The sequence below is a fragment of the Anabrus simplex genome, chromosome 1 (genome assembly GCF_040414725.1).
Source record: "Anabrus simplex isolate iqAnaSimp1 chromosome 1, ASM4041472v1, whole genome shotgun sequence".
In the NCBI taxonomy this organism is placed as follows: domain Eukaryota; kingdom Metazoa; phylum Arthropoda; class Insecta; order Orthoptera; family Tettigoniidae; genus Anabrus; species Anabrus simplex.
The window spans coordinates 1685539184-1685553587 of NC_090265.1; the positions used below are offsets into that span (position 1 = coordinate 1685539184).

Sequence of the window (14404 nt, forward strand, 5' to 3'; positions counted from 1 at the left end):
TTGCTATAGTGAAAACAGTTCTAATGGATATTGTTTCCATTTCTTTTAGGAAGTTCTGCATTAAAGAAAAAATTGGTAATGGAAAGATAACAGAAGCAGATTTTAGGAAACAGCGTTTGTATGCGGAAGCTCTGCAATATGAAGAAGAACATTTGTGGTTGAAGAGGTTAAAACAAGATCTGCTCAATTCACCCCATGATGAAAGAAGGCAAAGGTGTGGGGCATCATGTTTGTGTTTTCATTATGTAGTGACTAAATTTGGATTTTAAATATCTGCCTTTGACATTCTTGTATCAGAAGGGTTGACATATGTGATTCTTTTACCAGGTATTTAGTATTTCTTAACCTTGCATTAGTTTTGACAGACTGGGAAATTTAAAGGTAATACAGTGGAATCTCAATTTTCCATTTCTGGAGGGCTCATAGAAAAGAAAGTGCAGTAGGTATGGAAAAACAGAAAATCCATGAACGAATTAAAACTGTCAACAATTTAGCTAAATATCACAACAATGAAATACAGTGGAACCTTGATTCTCCGTTTTTGGAGGGACCACGGAAAAAAAAAAACACGTACAACACAGGAAAACTGAAAATCCGGGAACGAATGAACCATCAATAATTTGGTTAAACATCACAAAAATGAAATATGCATATTTATAATCTTACAAACACTCCTAAACCAAACCAAACTACAGCCCCAATGTGCCTTCTGCCTACCAAGTGACCGCTGCACGGTCCGAAGGGCTGCAGATTACGAGGTGACGCATGGTTAGTGTGACGTATCCTCTCGGCCGTTATTTTTGGCTCTCTATACCAGGGTCCCCATGTCACTATTAAATAGCTCCTCAATTAAAGGAATTTGTTGAATGAGTGAATCTGGAACCAGCCCTCATATCCAGGTACAAATGCCTGACCTAGCCAGGAATCGAACCCGGACCCGTCAGGTGAAAGGCAGGCAAGTTAGACCGCGGACCCGGCTTTAAACATTAATTACTGGTACACGAATTAAAAATTACGAAATTTTACATTCAGTTTTGCCATGGGAACTTGTCATTTTCCTCTGAAAACTTCTTTCAGTTCAGCAACTTCGATAAGCCAAACTTCAAAAAATCTAATTACGCCAAGCCAAACGAACAATCGACAATAAGTAGTTTTCAATTCTCTAATCTAACAAAATAAAGCACATTAGATATAAGATAATAGCGAAATCCTTTATTTTAAAAATTTTTTATCTCTCATTGTAATTTGGTCACCGACATACTGTTCGTAGTCAGTTTCTGGAAATCTTGTACCACGTAAATTAGGCGTACATTGACTTTAAAGGTTATGTTGAACTCGAGCATATGGTTTCGAATGTAAGTATCGATTGTCAAGTTCTCGAATGCATTATATTCAATTCTGCCCGTCACTAGTCGCAATGAAATTGGAATGAGAAAAAATATCATTAACACTTCCGAAATTACGGTTATTTGTGACTTTGAGCTCAGCTGGCAAGCACACTCGCTGTAGAAGTCAGTACGAGTGCAAAATGATTAAAACTTTTTATATGTAACGTGCGCAAATAAAACTATTGCGGTTTTTATAAAACTTTAATACAAAAACGTGAAATCCCTAGTCTTATATTAGGACCAAAACTGTAATATCCAATTGCAAAACCTCCCATGGCTTTATGTATGTAAGGTGCAACATCTGTTCTGGTCTCAATAACATATTCATACAAAGTCTTAATACATACATACATTACATATATTATCATTATAGACTATTATGCCTTTCAGCGTTCAGTCTGCAAGCCTCTGAGAATTTACTAAACGTCGCCACAATCCTCGATTTGCAACTAGTGTTGTGACCTCATTTAGTTCTATACCTCTTATCTTTAAATCGTTAGAAACCGAGTCTAACCATCGTCGTCTTGGTCTCCCTCTACTTCTCTTACCCTCCATAACAGAGTCCATTATTCTCCTAGGTAACCTATCCTCCTCCATTCGCCTCACATGACCCCACCATCAAAGCCGGTTTATGCGTACAGCTTCATCCATCGAGTTCATTCCTAAATTAGCCTTTATCTCCTCATTCCGAGTACCCTCCTGCCATTGTTCCCACCTGTTTGTACCAGCAATCATTCTCGCTACTTTCATGTCTGTTACTTCTAACTTATGAATATAATATCCTGAGTCCACCCAGCTTTCCCTCCCGTAAAGCAAAGTTGGTCTGAAAACAGACCGATGTAATGATAGTTTCGTCTGGGAACTGACTTCCTTCTTACAGAATACTGCTGATCGCAACTGCGAGCTCACTGCATTAGCTTTACTACACCTTGATTCAATCTCGCTTACTATATTACCATCCTGGGAGAACACACAACCTAAATACTTGAAATTATCGACCTGTTCTAGCTTTGTATCACCAATCTGACATTCAGTTCTGTTGAATTTCTTACCTACTGACATCATTTTAGTCTTTGAGAGGCTAATTTTCATACCATACTCATTGCACCTATTTTCAAGTTCCAAGATATTAGACTGCAGGCTTTTGGCACAGTCTGCCATTAAGACCAAGTCGTCAGCATAGGCCAAACTGCTTACTACATTTCCACCTAACTGAATCCCTCCCCGCCATTTTATACCTTTCAGCAGATGATCCACGTAAACTATGAACAGCAAAGGTGAAAGATTACAACCTTGTCTAACTCCTGTAAGTACCCTGAACCAAGAACTCATTGTACCATCAATTCTCACTGAAGCCCAATTGTCAACATAAATGCCTTTGATTGATTTTAATAATCTACCTTTAATTCCATAGTCCCCCAGTATGGCGAACATCTTTTCCCTCGGTACCCTGTCATATGCTTTCTCGAGATCTACGAAACATAAACACTACTGCCTATTCCTCTCGTAGCATTTTTCAATTACCTGGCGCATACTGAAAATATGATCCTGACAGCCTCTCTGTGGTCTGAAACCACACTGGTTTTCATCCAACTTCCTCTCAACGACTGATCGCACCCTCCCTTCCAAGATGCCAGTGAATACTTTGCCTGGTATACTAATCAATGAGATACCTCAATAGTTGTTGCAATCCTTCCTGTTCCCTTGCTTATAGATAGGTGTAATTACTGCTTTTGTCCAATCTGAAGGTACCTTACCAACACTCCACGCTAATTTTACTACTCTGTGAAGCCATTGCCCCTATATACATACAGCGAGGACTTACTTTGGAGAGCATTGAAGAAGGAGAAAAGTTCAGAGACCGGAACTGGTGGAGAAGCCTCGTTCGCCGACCCATTGCTTAAGAAGGAACTTTGCCCCTCTCACTCCGAAATGAGCTATGACCTTCCACAGTGATAAGAATATCTGAAGTCATTGTCTCTTTCCAACTGTTGCAGCCACTCTACTTTGAGTTCCATGCTTTTCCTAAACAATACCAGGTGAAGATAGTTCCTTAAGCAAGTTCACTGCTGATCACTTTTCCAGTACTTCCAGTACTTGCTCTAATTACTACAATTTTAATGCAAAGATCCATAGGTGTTGCATAGCTATCCTTACGTGAGATATTCTTTCTTGAGGATTTTGCTTTTCTGGACAGTTGATACAGAATATCATTTCTTTGTGAAATAGATATAATGCTGGATTTTTAAAACATTATTTAATTAGGATGCCCCCAAGACTACGTAATTTGAATAAATCTGGGAAAACATTTTTTCTGGGAATGGCTAATTGAGGTTCCACTCTATGTTTGATTCTGAAACTTTCTCAGTACGATTTCTATCAATGTTATTATTCTGTATCGAACTATCACAAAATATGTAACTTCTAATATTTTAGCATAAAGCTTTTGTTTAATCTACTGTTCATATTAAGTCCAACGTTAAAGCACTATCATAATTTAAATCAGAGTAATACTGCAAATTGTGTGTGGGTTTTTCAAATTAATTTTTTATGAGTACCATATCACAGAGGATTGAGATCTTGTATAAATGTCATTGTATGGCTTCTGCCTTCTTAAGAATTTTCAAGAAAAAAAAAACTTGATTTGGTCTGTTTGGCAGCTTTGTCTTGGCGTGAACAACCTGAATGCAAACATGCTATAGACTAAAGGTGTGTTTATCTTTCTTCTTCTCTTACACTTCTTACGTTCTTCATGCCAACTTCCCCCCCCCAGTTTTGTGTGGTCGGCACTTGCTGTGGATTTGGCCCAGTTTTACGGCTGCATGCCCTTCCTGACACCAACCCTATGTGACACACTATTGTGTGTTTATATAGTAGTTAGTAGTGTGATATGTTATATGTAGATGAATAGTAGTGCATTATGGCAAACACAAACCCCAACCCTGAGCCAGATGAACTAAACATAAGCAGGGAACAACATGACTCGGTATTTCTTGAGGATTGCCTCTCCATAAATATGGGAGAAACAAGCCTGTCAGAGACTGGGAATGAATGGTTTATATCTTCATTTCAGTTTCATTCAGTGATGTGATTAATTTTATCTTGTACTTCTAAGAATTGTATTTACATTTTTTAATTTGATTGCCCAATTAATTTGAAAATTGATCAGATATTGACCAACAAAAAAAGCTTAACTCATTGACACCTACTTTCAGAACCATTAAGTATTTTTTTCTAGTTTTTTACATCGCCCCAACACAGATAGGTCTAATGGCGACGATGGGACAGGAAAGGCCTAGGAGTGGGAAGAAAGCGGCCGTGGCCTTATTCAAGGTACAGCCCAGCATTTGCCTGGTGTGAAAATGGGAAACCACGGAAAACCATCTTCAGGGCTGCTGACAGTGGGGTTCAAACCCATTATTCTCCCGGATGCAACCTTACAGCTGCGCAACCCTAACCGCATGGCCAGCTTGCCCGGTACAATTAAGTTTTTTAACACATGTAGTTCATGTGGCAAGCAAGAGGTGAGTCACTTGGTTGTTCTAATTTACTTCAATACAGTTTAAAATTCTGATTTCTTTTTCCATGTGTTAGATAATTGTTTTCTTTTATTGAGAGCCATAAATTATATTGTGTGGTCTTTTTCAGGGATTTTGTGAACAGAATTTTACAAGACAGACTTCATCCTCTGGGTAGCCTCATGTGTCAGATGCAACATGCAGTTCTTGATAAAGTGAATCCTATTATTGCGAAACATCAGCATAATCTTCCTGCAACTTTCAATGGTAACATCATTGAACCGAGGCAGCAAGCATTGTCTGTGTCGAGTGTCAATGCAGAACTGTATGATTTAGCACTAGAAGCTGGGAATAGAGGAATGGAACATGGCGACAGTAATTCATATGAGCATTTACATGAGAACATGATTGCCAAAGAAGAAGAGGAAGCTTTTCAAAGGCATTTCCAAAACATTTCAGATGGTAAGTAATCTGGAAAGAGAACCAGCTACACTCGTAGTGGTTCAGGCTATGGATACACACATATAATCAGGTCAGAATCACTACAATAACTTTCAGGATATTATAAACTGTTGTTTTGAGTCATCAGTCCATAGACTGGTTTGATGCAGCTGTCCATGCCACCCTATCCTTTGCTAACCTTTTCATTTCTACATAACTGTTGCATGCTACATCTACTCTAATCTGCTTGCTATATTCATACCTTGATCTACCCCTACCGTTCTTACTACCTACACTTCCCTCAAGAAAACCATCTGAACAAGTCCTGGGTTACAAGTAACTAATCTCATTTTGGTCCGTATTGAAGATACAATAAGTAAAACACTTTCAAGATTAAAATTATTGTGTCCACCTTTTCTATACAAATATATATTTTTAGTGATTAAATTCTACATGAATTAAAAACACCCGTTAGGGACATGTTTCGCCCTAGTTATGGGCATCTTCAGCCTAATACTAAATCTTAAGGTCAAGAATTAAAACTATAAGTATCGGTACTTAATAGTAAACTTAACTTAATACTAAATATAATGGTCTTATGCTTTTTACATAGTTTACATTATGTACAGTATGTACAATATGTACATTAATCTAATATGATAATAATTGCAGAGTGAGTGTTTATCACATGAAATTACTTGTCTTGTCGACATTAGCTGGGACCAATTTTTCCGGTTGTGTCTGAACGACTAAGCTTGCAACTCCTAGTGTAGTATTGATGCTGTAACGGAGGGGGGAAAGGGGGAGTGAGTTTCAAATCGTGCGTCCGTGTTGTTGCTTGAGAGGTGTTACTCGAATTGGATTGGGCGGGCCTGGCATTAGGCGTGGCTATTGGAGCGCATGCGTTCTGTGATTTGGATTCCACTTTCATCATTCTAATTCCCTGTTTTTTCTCTTATCCAGTTACAGACAACTCATATTCCTCCCAAGGTTGAACAATGCACCAATGGGAAGTTAATCAACAAGAATGACGTATTATTCCAAAAACATTTTTATCCGATGAGCAATAGTTTCCAACATACATGCTTCAACCTTAATACATAACCATGCTTCTTTCTAAAGGAATATCCAAATAGATTTCATACCCTAATAACGACTTCAACCAAGGTTCCGGTTTTGTAACAATACTTACGACTCATGCGACCATAACAATTGAAGAAACCCCAACTCGCTGTAATAAATTTCTAGTCAATACAATTTGAGAAACCCACTTCATGCTGTGATCAATCCAATCTACAATTTGGATGTCTAGTCATTATCAAATAAATTAATTCATTGTTCGTAAATTCTGGCAAAGCTAATGTACATATTGCACATACTGTACATATAGTAAACTACGTAAAAAGCATAAGACCATTGTATTTAGTATTAAGTTTACTATTGAGTTCCGATTTTTATAGTTTTATTTCTTGACCTTAAGATTTAGTATTAGGCTGAAGATGCCCATAACTAGGGTGTTTTTAATTCATATAGAACTTAATCACTTAAAACATCTATTTGTATTGAAAAGATGGACACAATAATTTTAATCTTGAAAGTGTTTTACTTCAAGTCCTGGGTGTCTTAAAATGTCTCCTGTCACCCCCTGCGAGTGGGGGACGTATATGTAGAATACACCCGTGGTATCCCCTGCCTGTCTAAGAGGCGACTAAAAGGGACGACCTAGGCACGAACATGGATTGCGGTTTGATATCATGTGTTGGACCGCCTGTGGACGGGAGGGGCTAAATACATTCACAGGTAATCCCTGCCTGTCGTAGAAGGCGACTAAAAGGGTCATGTGGCCATGGTCCCCTCTTTATTTTTTATTGTTTTTTGAGGGTTAGTTGTAGACCGATTCCAAATTTTTGATGTGCATGCTGCTTGGAGATGGGCCTCCTACGTGTGTGATTATGCTTGAAAGCCCATGTAGTAACCACCCAGGAAGCGGCGGGTGGAAGTGTCATGTACCCTTGCAGTAGTATCCGCTTGACAACACAGGTCCCCGCACAGTCGAATGCCAGAAGGACATGTTATTATTATTATTGTTTTTTACTTTTTCTCTATATTTAGTGCTCTGAACATGCTATGGGGTACATGCTATTGTGGGTGATTGAAGGAAGGGAGTCCTAGTGCTCATTGCCTCAGTCATCCCGTATTAGGCATCGTTCAGCATCGGATCCTGGGCAATACCGGCTACGACCAGGTGGGTATTGCCTTGGCTGCTTGGTTCGGCTACAGAGACTCCTGATCGGAGTGGGTGGCATTTGGGGAGGATGATTTTGGGCATGGCGTCGAAGCCACTTCCTCCTGCCTCCTTGGGTAGTTCGCTACCCTAGTCTTTAACATTTGATTCCTTAAGGGGGGCAACCCCTTAGGAACAAGCGCAGCGTATTAGTCTGGGTTACAGCTTCCTTAGGTTCCTGGTTACTACCAGAACCGATGGGCAAGCTTTTCAAGCTGGTCAAATTGATTCTTTTCAGTCGATACATCGAAGATGTATATGGTATACTTGAGGATCTTAAGAAAATGCGCAATGGTGGTTTGCTTCTGAAGACGAGCACTGCGCTCCAAGCAGATCGGTTGCTTAAGTGCGACCACTTTGGTGAAAGAACACAAAAACCTTGAATCTGGTTCGTGGAGTTATTTTCCACCATGATCTCGTTCTGAACACTGATGATAAATTGATGGATGACGTGAAGCACCGTTGCGTGGCATACGTCCAGCACATCACGCGCAAAGTTAACGGTGAAGCTGTTGCCACGGGTGCGTTCATAGTCTCCTTCAAATTGTCAATGTTGCCAGAGAAAGTCAAGGTAACAAACTATCGTTGTGATGCGAGGCCGTACGTCCCGCCTCCTATGCGATGCTATCAATGCCCGAGGTATCTCGTTGTTCTTATCCATCTATGTGTCGTACTTGTGGAAGAGAAACTCATGGCATGGAAGAGTGCATAACTCCATATAGGTGTGCTAACTTCCCTGGTCTTCATTCTCCTTGAGATCGGAACTGTCCGGTATACCTGAGTGAGAAGAAGATCCAGAAGATTAAGAACCTGGATGGTCTTTCCTACCAGGAAGCATACTGTAAGTTTAATTCTCTGAATGCACTGGCTAAGACACTAGACTTCAGCATGATAGCACAGTCTCTCCCAGGTTCGTCATTTATAACTAGAACACCTTCCCAGAAGATCGCTGCGCCCAAGGCGGCAGTTCCTCCTGTGAGCAATGCTGCAAAGAGAAAGAGCTCGAAAGCGAGTACATCCTGGCCTTTAACCACCAACAAACCTGTTCGAGCTAAAAAACCTACGCCGGCACAGCAGGGGAAGAAGACAATGTCTCCTTCCCTTACGAGGTCGGCGAAAGCCGCGCCTAAGCCGGCGGAGGGGGCATCGTCGACCAGGGCTGGGAACTGCGTCCCGGCCCGTCTAAACAAGAATCGACAGTGGGAAAGAAGAGCGCCCTTTCAAGGCGTTCTTCCACTTCAATGCCCTGCACCCGGAGGGTCTGAGTCTGCGCCAGCGGGCTTTCCTCCTGGTAACAAGGTGATGAACATGGAGTATTTATCTCCATCTTCGGATGGGGATGTGAGTGTAGGTTAGGTAGCATTACGCTGCTTCTAACCTAAACCTAAGAAGTCCACACCCACACTATGGCACTGTTACAATGGAATTGTAACGTTTATGATAGACATCTTGCTGAGCTGTGCCAGCTCATTAGCGGGTATTCAATGAGTATAGTCTGTATTCAGGAAACAAATTTCAGACCAGGTCATCATACGGTCTTGAGAAATTTTCGACTATACTCGACAGAACAACATTGGTTTCCGGTAGCGTTAGCGGTTTTTACCGTTCTGATACCTACAGCGAAGAGATTCCACTAAGAACTCTGCTGGAGGCTGTAGCAGTTCACGTTCTGCTGCCTGTCATAGCAACAGTGTGTGATGTTTATTTTCCACCAGGCCAGTCTCTTGACATAAATGATGTCACTGATCTTATAGATCAGCTTCCCCCTCCCTTCCTCTTATTGGGAGACTTTGACCCCCATCACCCCGTATGGGGCTCTGAAGCGCCTTGCCCCAGGGGAAGGGAGTTGGAAACATTGGTAACAGAGCTGAATTTAAGTATTTTGAATACAGGTGAATCAACGCATTTCATTGTACTTAACGGCACATACTCTCGCATAGACTTAAGTCTATGCAGCCGAACATTGGTTCCGCTGTTTCAGTGGAATACACTCTATGATCTCTGTGACAGTGACCATTTTCCCATTATTCTTAGTTTGCTAGAACAAAAATCCGTCGAGGCTCCTCCTCGATGGATTCTTAAACATGCTGATTGGCCAAAGTTCACATTCCTAGCTGTCTTTAACGATGACACCATGCGGACCGTAGACAGCGAAATAAATTACATAACACAAGTTATCCTTGCTGCTGCTGAGGAGTCCATTCCCTCCTTTTCATAGACTGCTCCCTGAAAACTTGTTCCTTGGTGGAATGAAAAAATTGCAGCAGCTGTCAAAGAACGCCGTTGCGCTCATAAACATTATCGTAGGCAGCCTACTGTGGCCAACTTGGTAACATTAAAAAAACTCCGCGCTAAGGCACGAGTTCTTATTCGCCAAAGTAAGAAAGCTTCGTGGGAGAGATATGTGTCGTCTATGATGTCACATACTCAATCGTCTCAAGTGTGAACTAAGCTTTGACGTATTTCGGGTATCCAGGGATCAACTTCTGTACCGAGAATTTCCATTGCAGGCAGTATCGTCACTGAACCACTCTCGGTTGCTAACCATCTTGCAAGTCATTTCATGGATGTGTCTGGCTCTGGAAATTACCATCATGATTTCCTCGCCCTGAAGCAGGAGGCAGAACGTCATCACCTTAGTTTTGCCACTCAAGCTTCAGAGGAATATAACGTGCCCTTTACGGAGTGGGAACTCCGCAGCGCGTGGCTCGTAGCAAGGACACGTCTCCTGGGCCAGACACTGTCCATAACCAGATGTTGAAACACCTTAGTGAGGAGAGTCTATTATATCTCCTTCGAGTGTTCAACTGAGTCTGGATAGAGGGTGAGTTTCCGTCTTGGTGGTGAGAGGGCATAGTTATTCCTGACAAAAGTCCTAGGTATGCAGGAAGCTATAGACCTATTTGTCTCGCTAACTGTTTGTGTAAGCTATTTGAGAGGATGGTAAATCGCCGACTTGTACGGTGTCTGGAGAAACAAGAACTTTTTTCAGATTATCAATGTGGTTTTCGAGCCGCTCGCTCAACCACTGACCACTTGGTACCCCAGCAGAGTTCTATCCAGGATACATTTCTCTGCAAACAGCATTTGGTGGCTGTTTTCTTCGACTTAGAAAAGGCCTATGACACCACATGGCGATCTGGTATACTTTCAGTCCTACGTCAATGGAGATTCCTAGGTAACTTGCCGATATTTATTCCAAATTTTTTGTCCCGCAGGCTATTCCGTGTCCGAGTTGGGAGGGCATATTCGCAATACCGCGTTCAAGAAAATGGAGTCCCACAGAGATCGGTTGTTAGTGTCACTCTGTTTGCGATTGAAATAAACAGTACTGTCGCTACTGCTGGTTCAGCAGTAATACCGTCGCTATATGTGGACGATTTTGCTCTGTATTATAGCTCGCATAATATGGCAGTCGCAGAGCGGCAATTACAGCAAGCTATTAGGAGAGTGGAACAGTGGACTTTACAACATGGCTTTCGGTTTTCAAGCGAGAAGACCACTGTAGTCCACTTTTGCCGGAAGCGCACTCTTCATTCGGATCCTGACCTATCCTTATGAATGTTGCTGTTCCTGTAGTTGACGCTTACTGATTTCTTGGGCTTCTTTTCGATAGCAAATTATCGTGGGACCCACATGTGCAGCAGTTGAAATTGCAGTGCACCAAGAAGTTTAATATCTTGAAGTTTCTTAGCAGCACTAATTGGGGTGCAGACTGCACGGTGCTCCTATGATTTTATAGGGTACATATATTATACAGGTTAGATGGTTAGATAGATAGATAAAGAATGGGTGAGCCCTGCCTTTGCAGGGCTCCACGCGTAGGTCTGTGAAGACGCTTTGTGTCCCTTAAACGGGTTTGCCTAGTCCAGCCCTAGTGCTCCTATAAAGGATACCAGCGTCCGGATGTTGGCATTCCTGATGTCTTCCAGGCTCACAAAATGTGAGCCAAGATATCGATGTCTAGTGCTTGCAAGAGCCTCACGCTGACACAACACATGCGTGGAGGTCTCTTCCTCCCTACCACATCTTCTGCACATCGGATCCTCGCTGATTTTCATGATGTGTAGGTGTCTCTGTAATGTATTGTCTTGTCAGCAGTCCAACTACCATTCGCATTCTGGTCCTATTCAAATTTATCAGGACCTTTTTATAACTTTGGCTAGGCCCTTTGATAAGTTCACGTGCCTGCCTTGCTATGGTTAGCCTCTTCCAAATGTCTAAGTGAGACTGGTTTGTCCACTGGGATATTACCAGTTTCACGCTTCGCAGTGACACTCTTAGGAAGGGCTCTGGTCCTATGAAAGGACCTTTCGAGCCCTGTTTCGCTAGTTTGTCAGCTTCTTCATTTCCACTGATACCTGTGTGCCCAGGGACCCATAATGGGGTAACTGAGCTGAGTTCACACAGCTGATCTAACATCCTTTGGCATTCCCATACCATTTTTGATGTTCTAACTGCGCATAGTGCTTTTAATGCTGCGTGGCTATCACTGTAAATGGTGATGCATCTCCTATGTCCAGGCATGTTCCATATATATACAGCACAGGCCAGTATTGCATATACTTCGGCCTGGAAAATAGTAGCATATTTACCCATTGGAAGGGAGAGCCTTGTCTTAAGTCCCCAGACACCGGCGCCTGTGCCCGTCTCTGTCCGCGAGCCATCAGTGTAGCATGTACAGCCCGCAGACCTAAGACGGGCCCCAGCATCCGCGGCCCACTCCTCCCTTGTGGGTATAACTACTGTGAACTTATAATTCAGATTAAAACTAGGCTTCAGGTCCCCGATCATCATTGTCATAGGGCAGGTCTGGTGAAGCCTTGTAAAAAATAGAAGCATGACCTCTATTCGGATTCTTGAAGGACCATCCTCCGATTGACCAGAGACGGTAAGCACTCATTCCCGCTATTTCCTTAACATATAAATGTAAAGGGGGAAAACCTAGGATGGCCTCCATTGCACATAATGGTGTGGTATCCAGTGCCCCTGTTATTCCTAGACACGCAAGTCTTTGGACACTGTTTAACTTGGTGGTCACAGTTTTACTCTCCGAACCTGGCCACCAGACTAAAGATGCAAAGGTGATCGTGAGCCATACAATAGAAATATAGAGCCTCTGGATCACCTTAGGTCCTAGGCCCCAAGTCTTTCCGACGGCCCTGCGACAGGCCCACATAATCTTGCGAGCCTTATCCACCTTACAGTCTATATGTTTCTTCCAATTCAGTCTTGCCTCAAGGATTACCCCAAGGTACTTAACTGAGGTTGTATTAACTAATTTTTTCCCAAATAGGAAAGGCTCTGACAGTCCGTCTAGCCTCCTCGTCCTGGTAAATACCACGAGCTCCGTCTTGTCGGGATTAACCGACAAGTCCATGTCGTGGCACCATCTTTCCACCCTACATAGGGAGCTCTGTACAAGCTCTGAAACCGTACTGGGGAAATTTCCCACCGCCACCAGGCTGATGTCATCTGCATAGCCTTGGGTGTAAATTCCTCCAACATTTAACCTGGTAAGTAGTTCATCCACTACCAGACACCATAATGTTCGTGATAATACTCCTCCCTGTGTACACCCCCTGTCTATATTAGCTCTCAACATTACTGCGTTGAGGGTAAACAGAACTTCACAGTCCTGCAGTGAGGCCATAATCCATTTTATGACCATCCTGCTCACTCCTCTTCTCTCTAGATTAAGTTCTATGGAGCCCAAAGATGTGTAGTTAAAGGCCCCTTCTATATCTAGGAATACCACCATAGCAAGTTGTTGCTGATCCAAGGCGCTCTCCTGCCTAGAAACTAGCTGGTGTAGTGCTGTCTCAACCGACTTCCCTGGTTGGTATGCATGTTGATGAGGATGCAGGGGACAGTCCCTTAATACTTTGTCCCTGATATGTCTAATCACCAGTCTTTCCAAAGTCTTAAGAAGAAAAGACGTTAGACTAATGGGTCTGTAATCCTTAGGTCTAGTATATGAAGACCTTCCGGGTTTAGGTATATACACAACCTTCGCCTGACGCCACAAGGAGTACATGTACCCCATAGTGAGACAGGCTCTAAAAATTCTGACCAGGTATGGTATAAGGACCGTGCCCGCTTCCTGGAGAAGTGCTGGGAAGATCCCATCCATTCCTGGGCTTTTATAAGGGGCAATAGATTCTAATGCCCACTTCACCCTTCTTAGGGTAACAATCTCTACGGCTTCCTTCCAGCTACTTCTATCGGGTCTGAAGGATGCGCTCGATTCTACTTCACGATTTGTGACTACTGAACCTGGAAATTGGGCATCAAGCAATAAGCTCAGGGTCTCCCCCTCTCTGGATGTATATCCACCCGAAGGTGACTCCAATGAGCCCAGCCTTGCCCTTCCATCCAAGGTTAGAATTTTATGCAGCCTTGCTGCTTCATGTTGACTCTCGATGGAATCACAAAACTGTCTCCAAGATTTCTTAGAAGCCTTTTTGACTTCTGACTTGTACTTTCTTTGTGATTCTTTATAAGAATCTAGACTTTCTTGATCCTGAAGTTCCCTGTATTTATTTCAGAGCCTTCGTGTATTTCTCCGCAGGTGTTCAAGATAACTGTTCCACTTGAAGCTTCCTGTTACTCTTTTTGCCTTAACGACTGGGCAGTTTAATTCATAAGAGGTAACTAGTGTATGTGTGAGAAAGCTCACACTGAACTCCAGCTCCTCTTTGTTCTTAATTATATTTGAGGGTCCTCCTTCCAGTCCCCTCCTCACGTCCTCCCTAAAAGACGTCCAATTGGTT

The 14404-nt window shown here is 42.4% G+C and overlaps 1 protein-coding gene across 3 annotated transcripts in view; it reads left to right on the top strand.

Moving 5' to 3' along the window:
* LOC136881856 (VPS9 domain-containing protein 1) overlaps window positions 1–14404 on the top strand; it is a 176408-nt gene that overhangs the window by 54023 nt on the left and 107981 nt on the right. For all 3 annotated transcript variants that reach the window (XM_067154296.2, XM_067154313.2, XM_067154303.2), the window contains 2 exons: window positions 50–214; window positions 5037–5368. In XM_067154296.2, the coding sequence (XP_067010397.2) occupies window positions 50–214; window positions 5037–5368 (497 nt within the window). The remainder of the gene's footprint in view (window positions 1–49; window positions 215–5036; window positions 5369–14404) is intronic.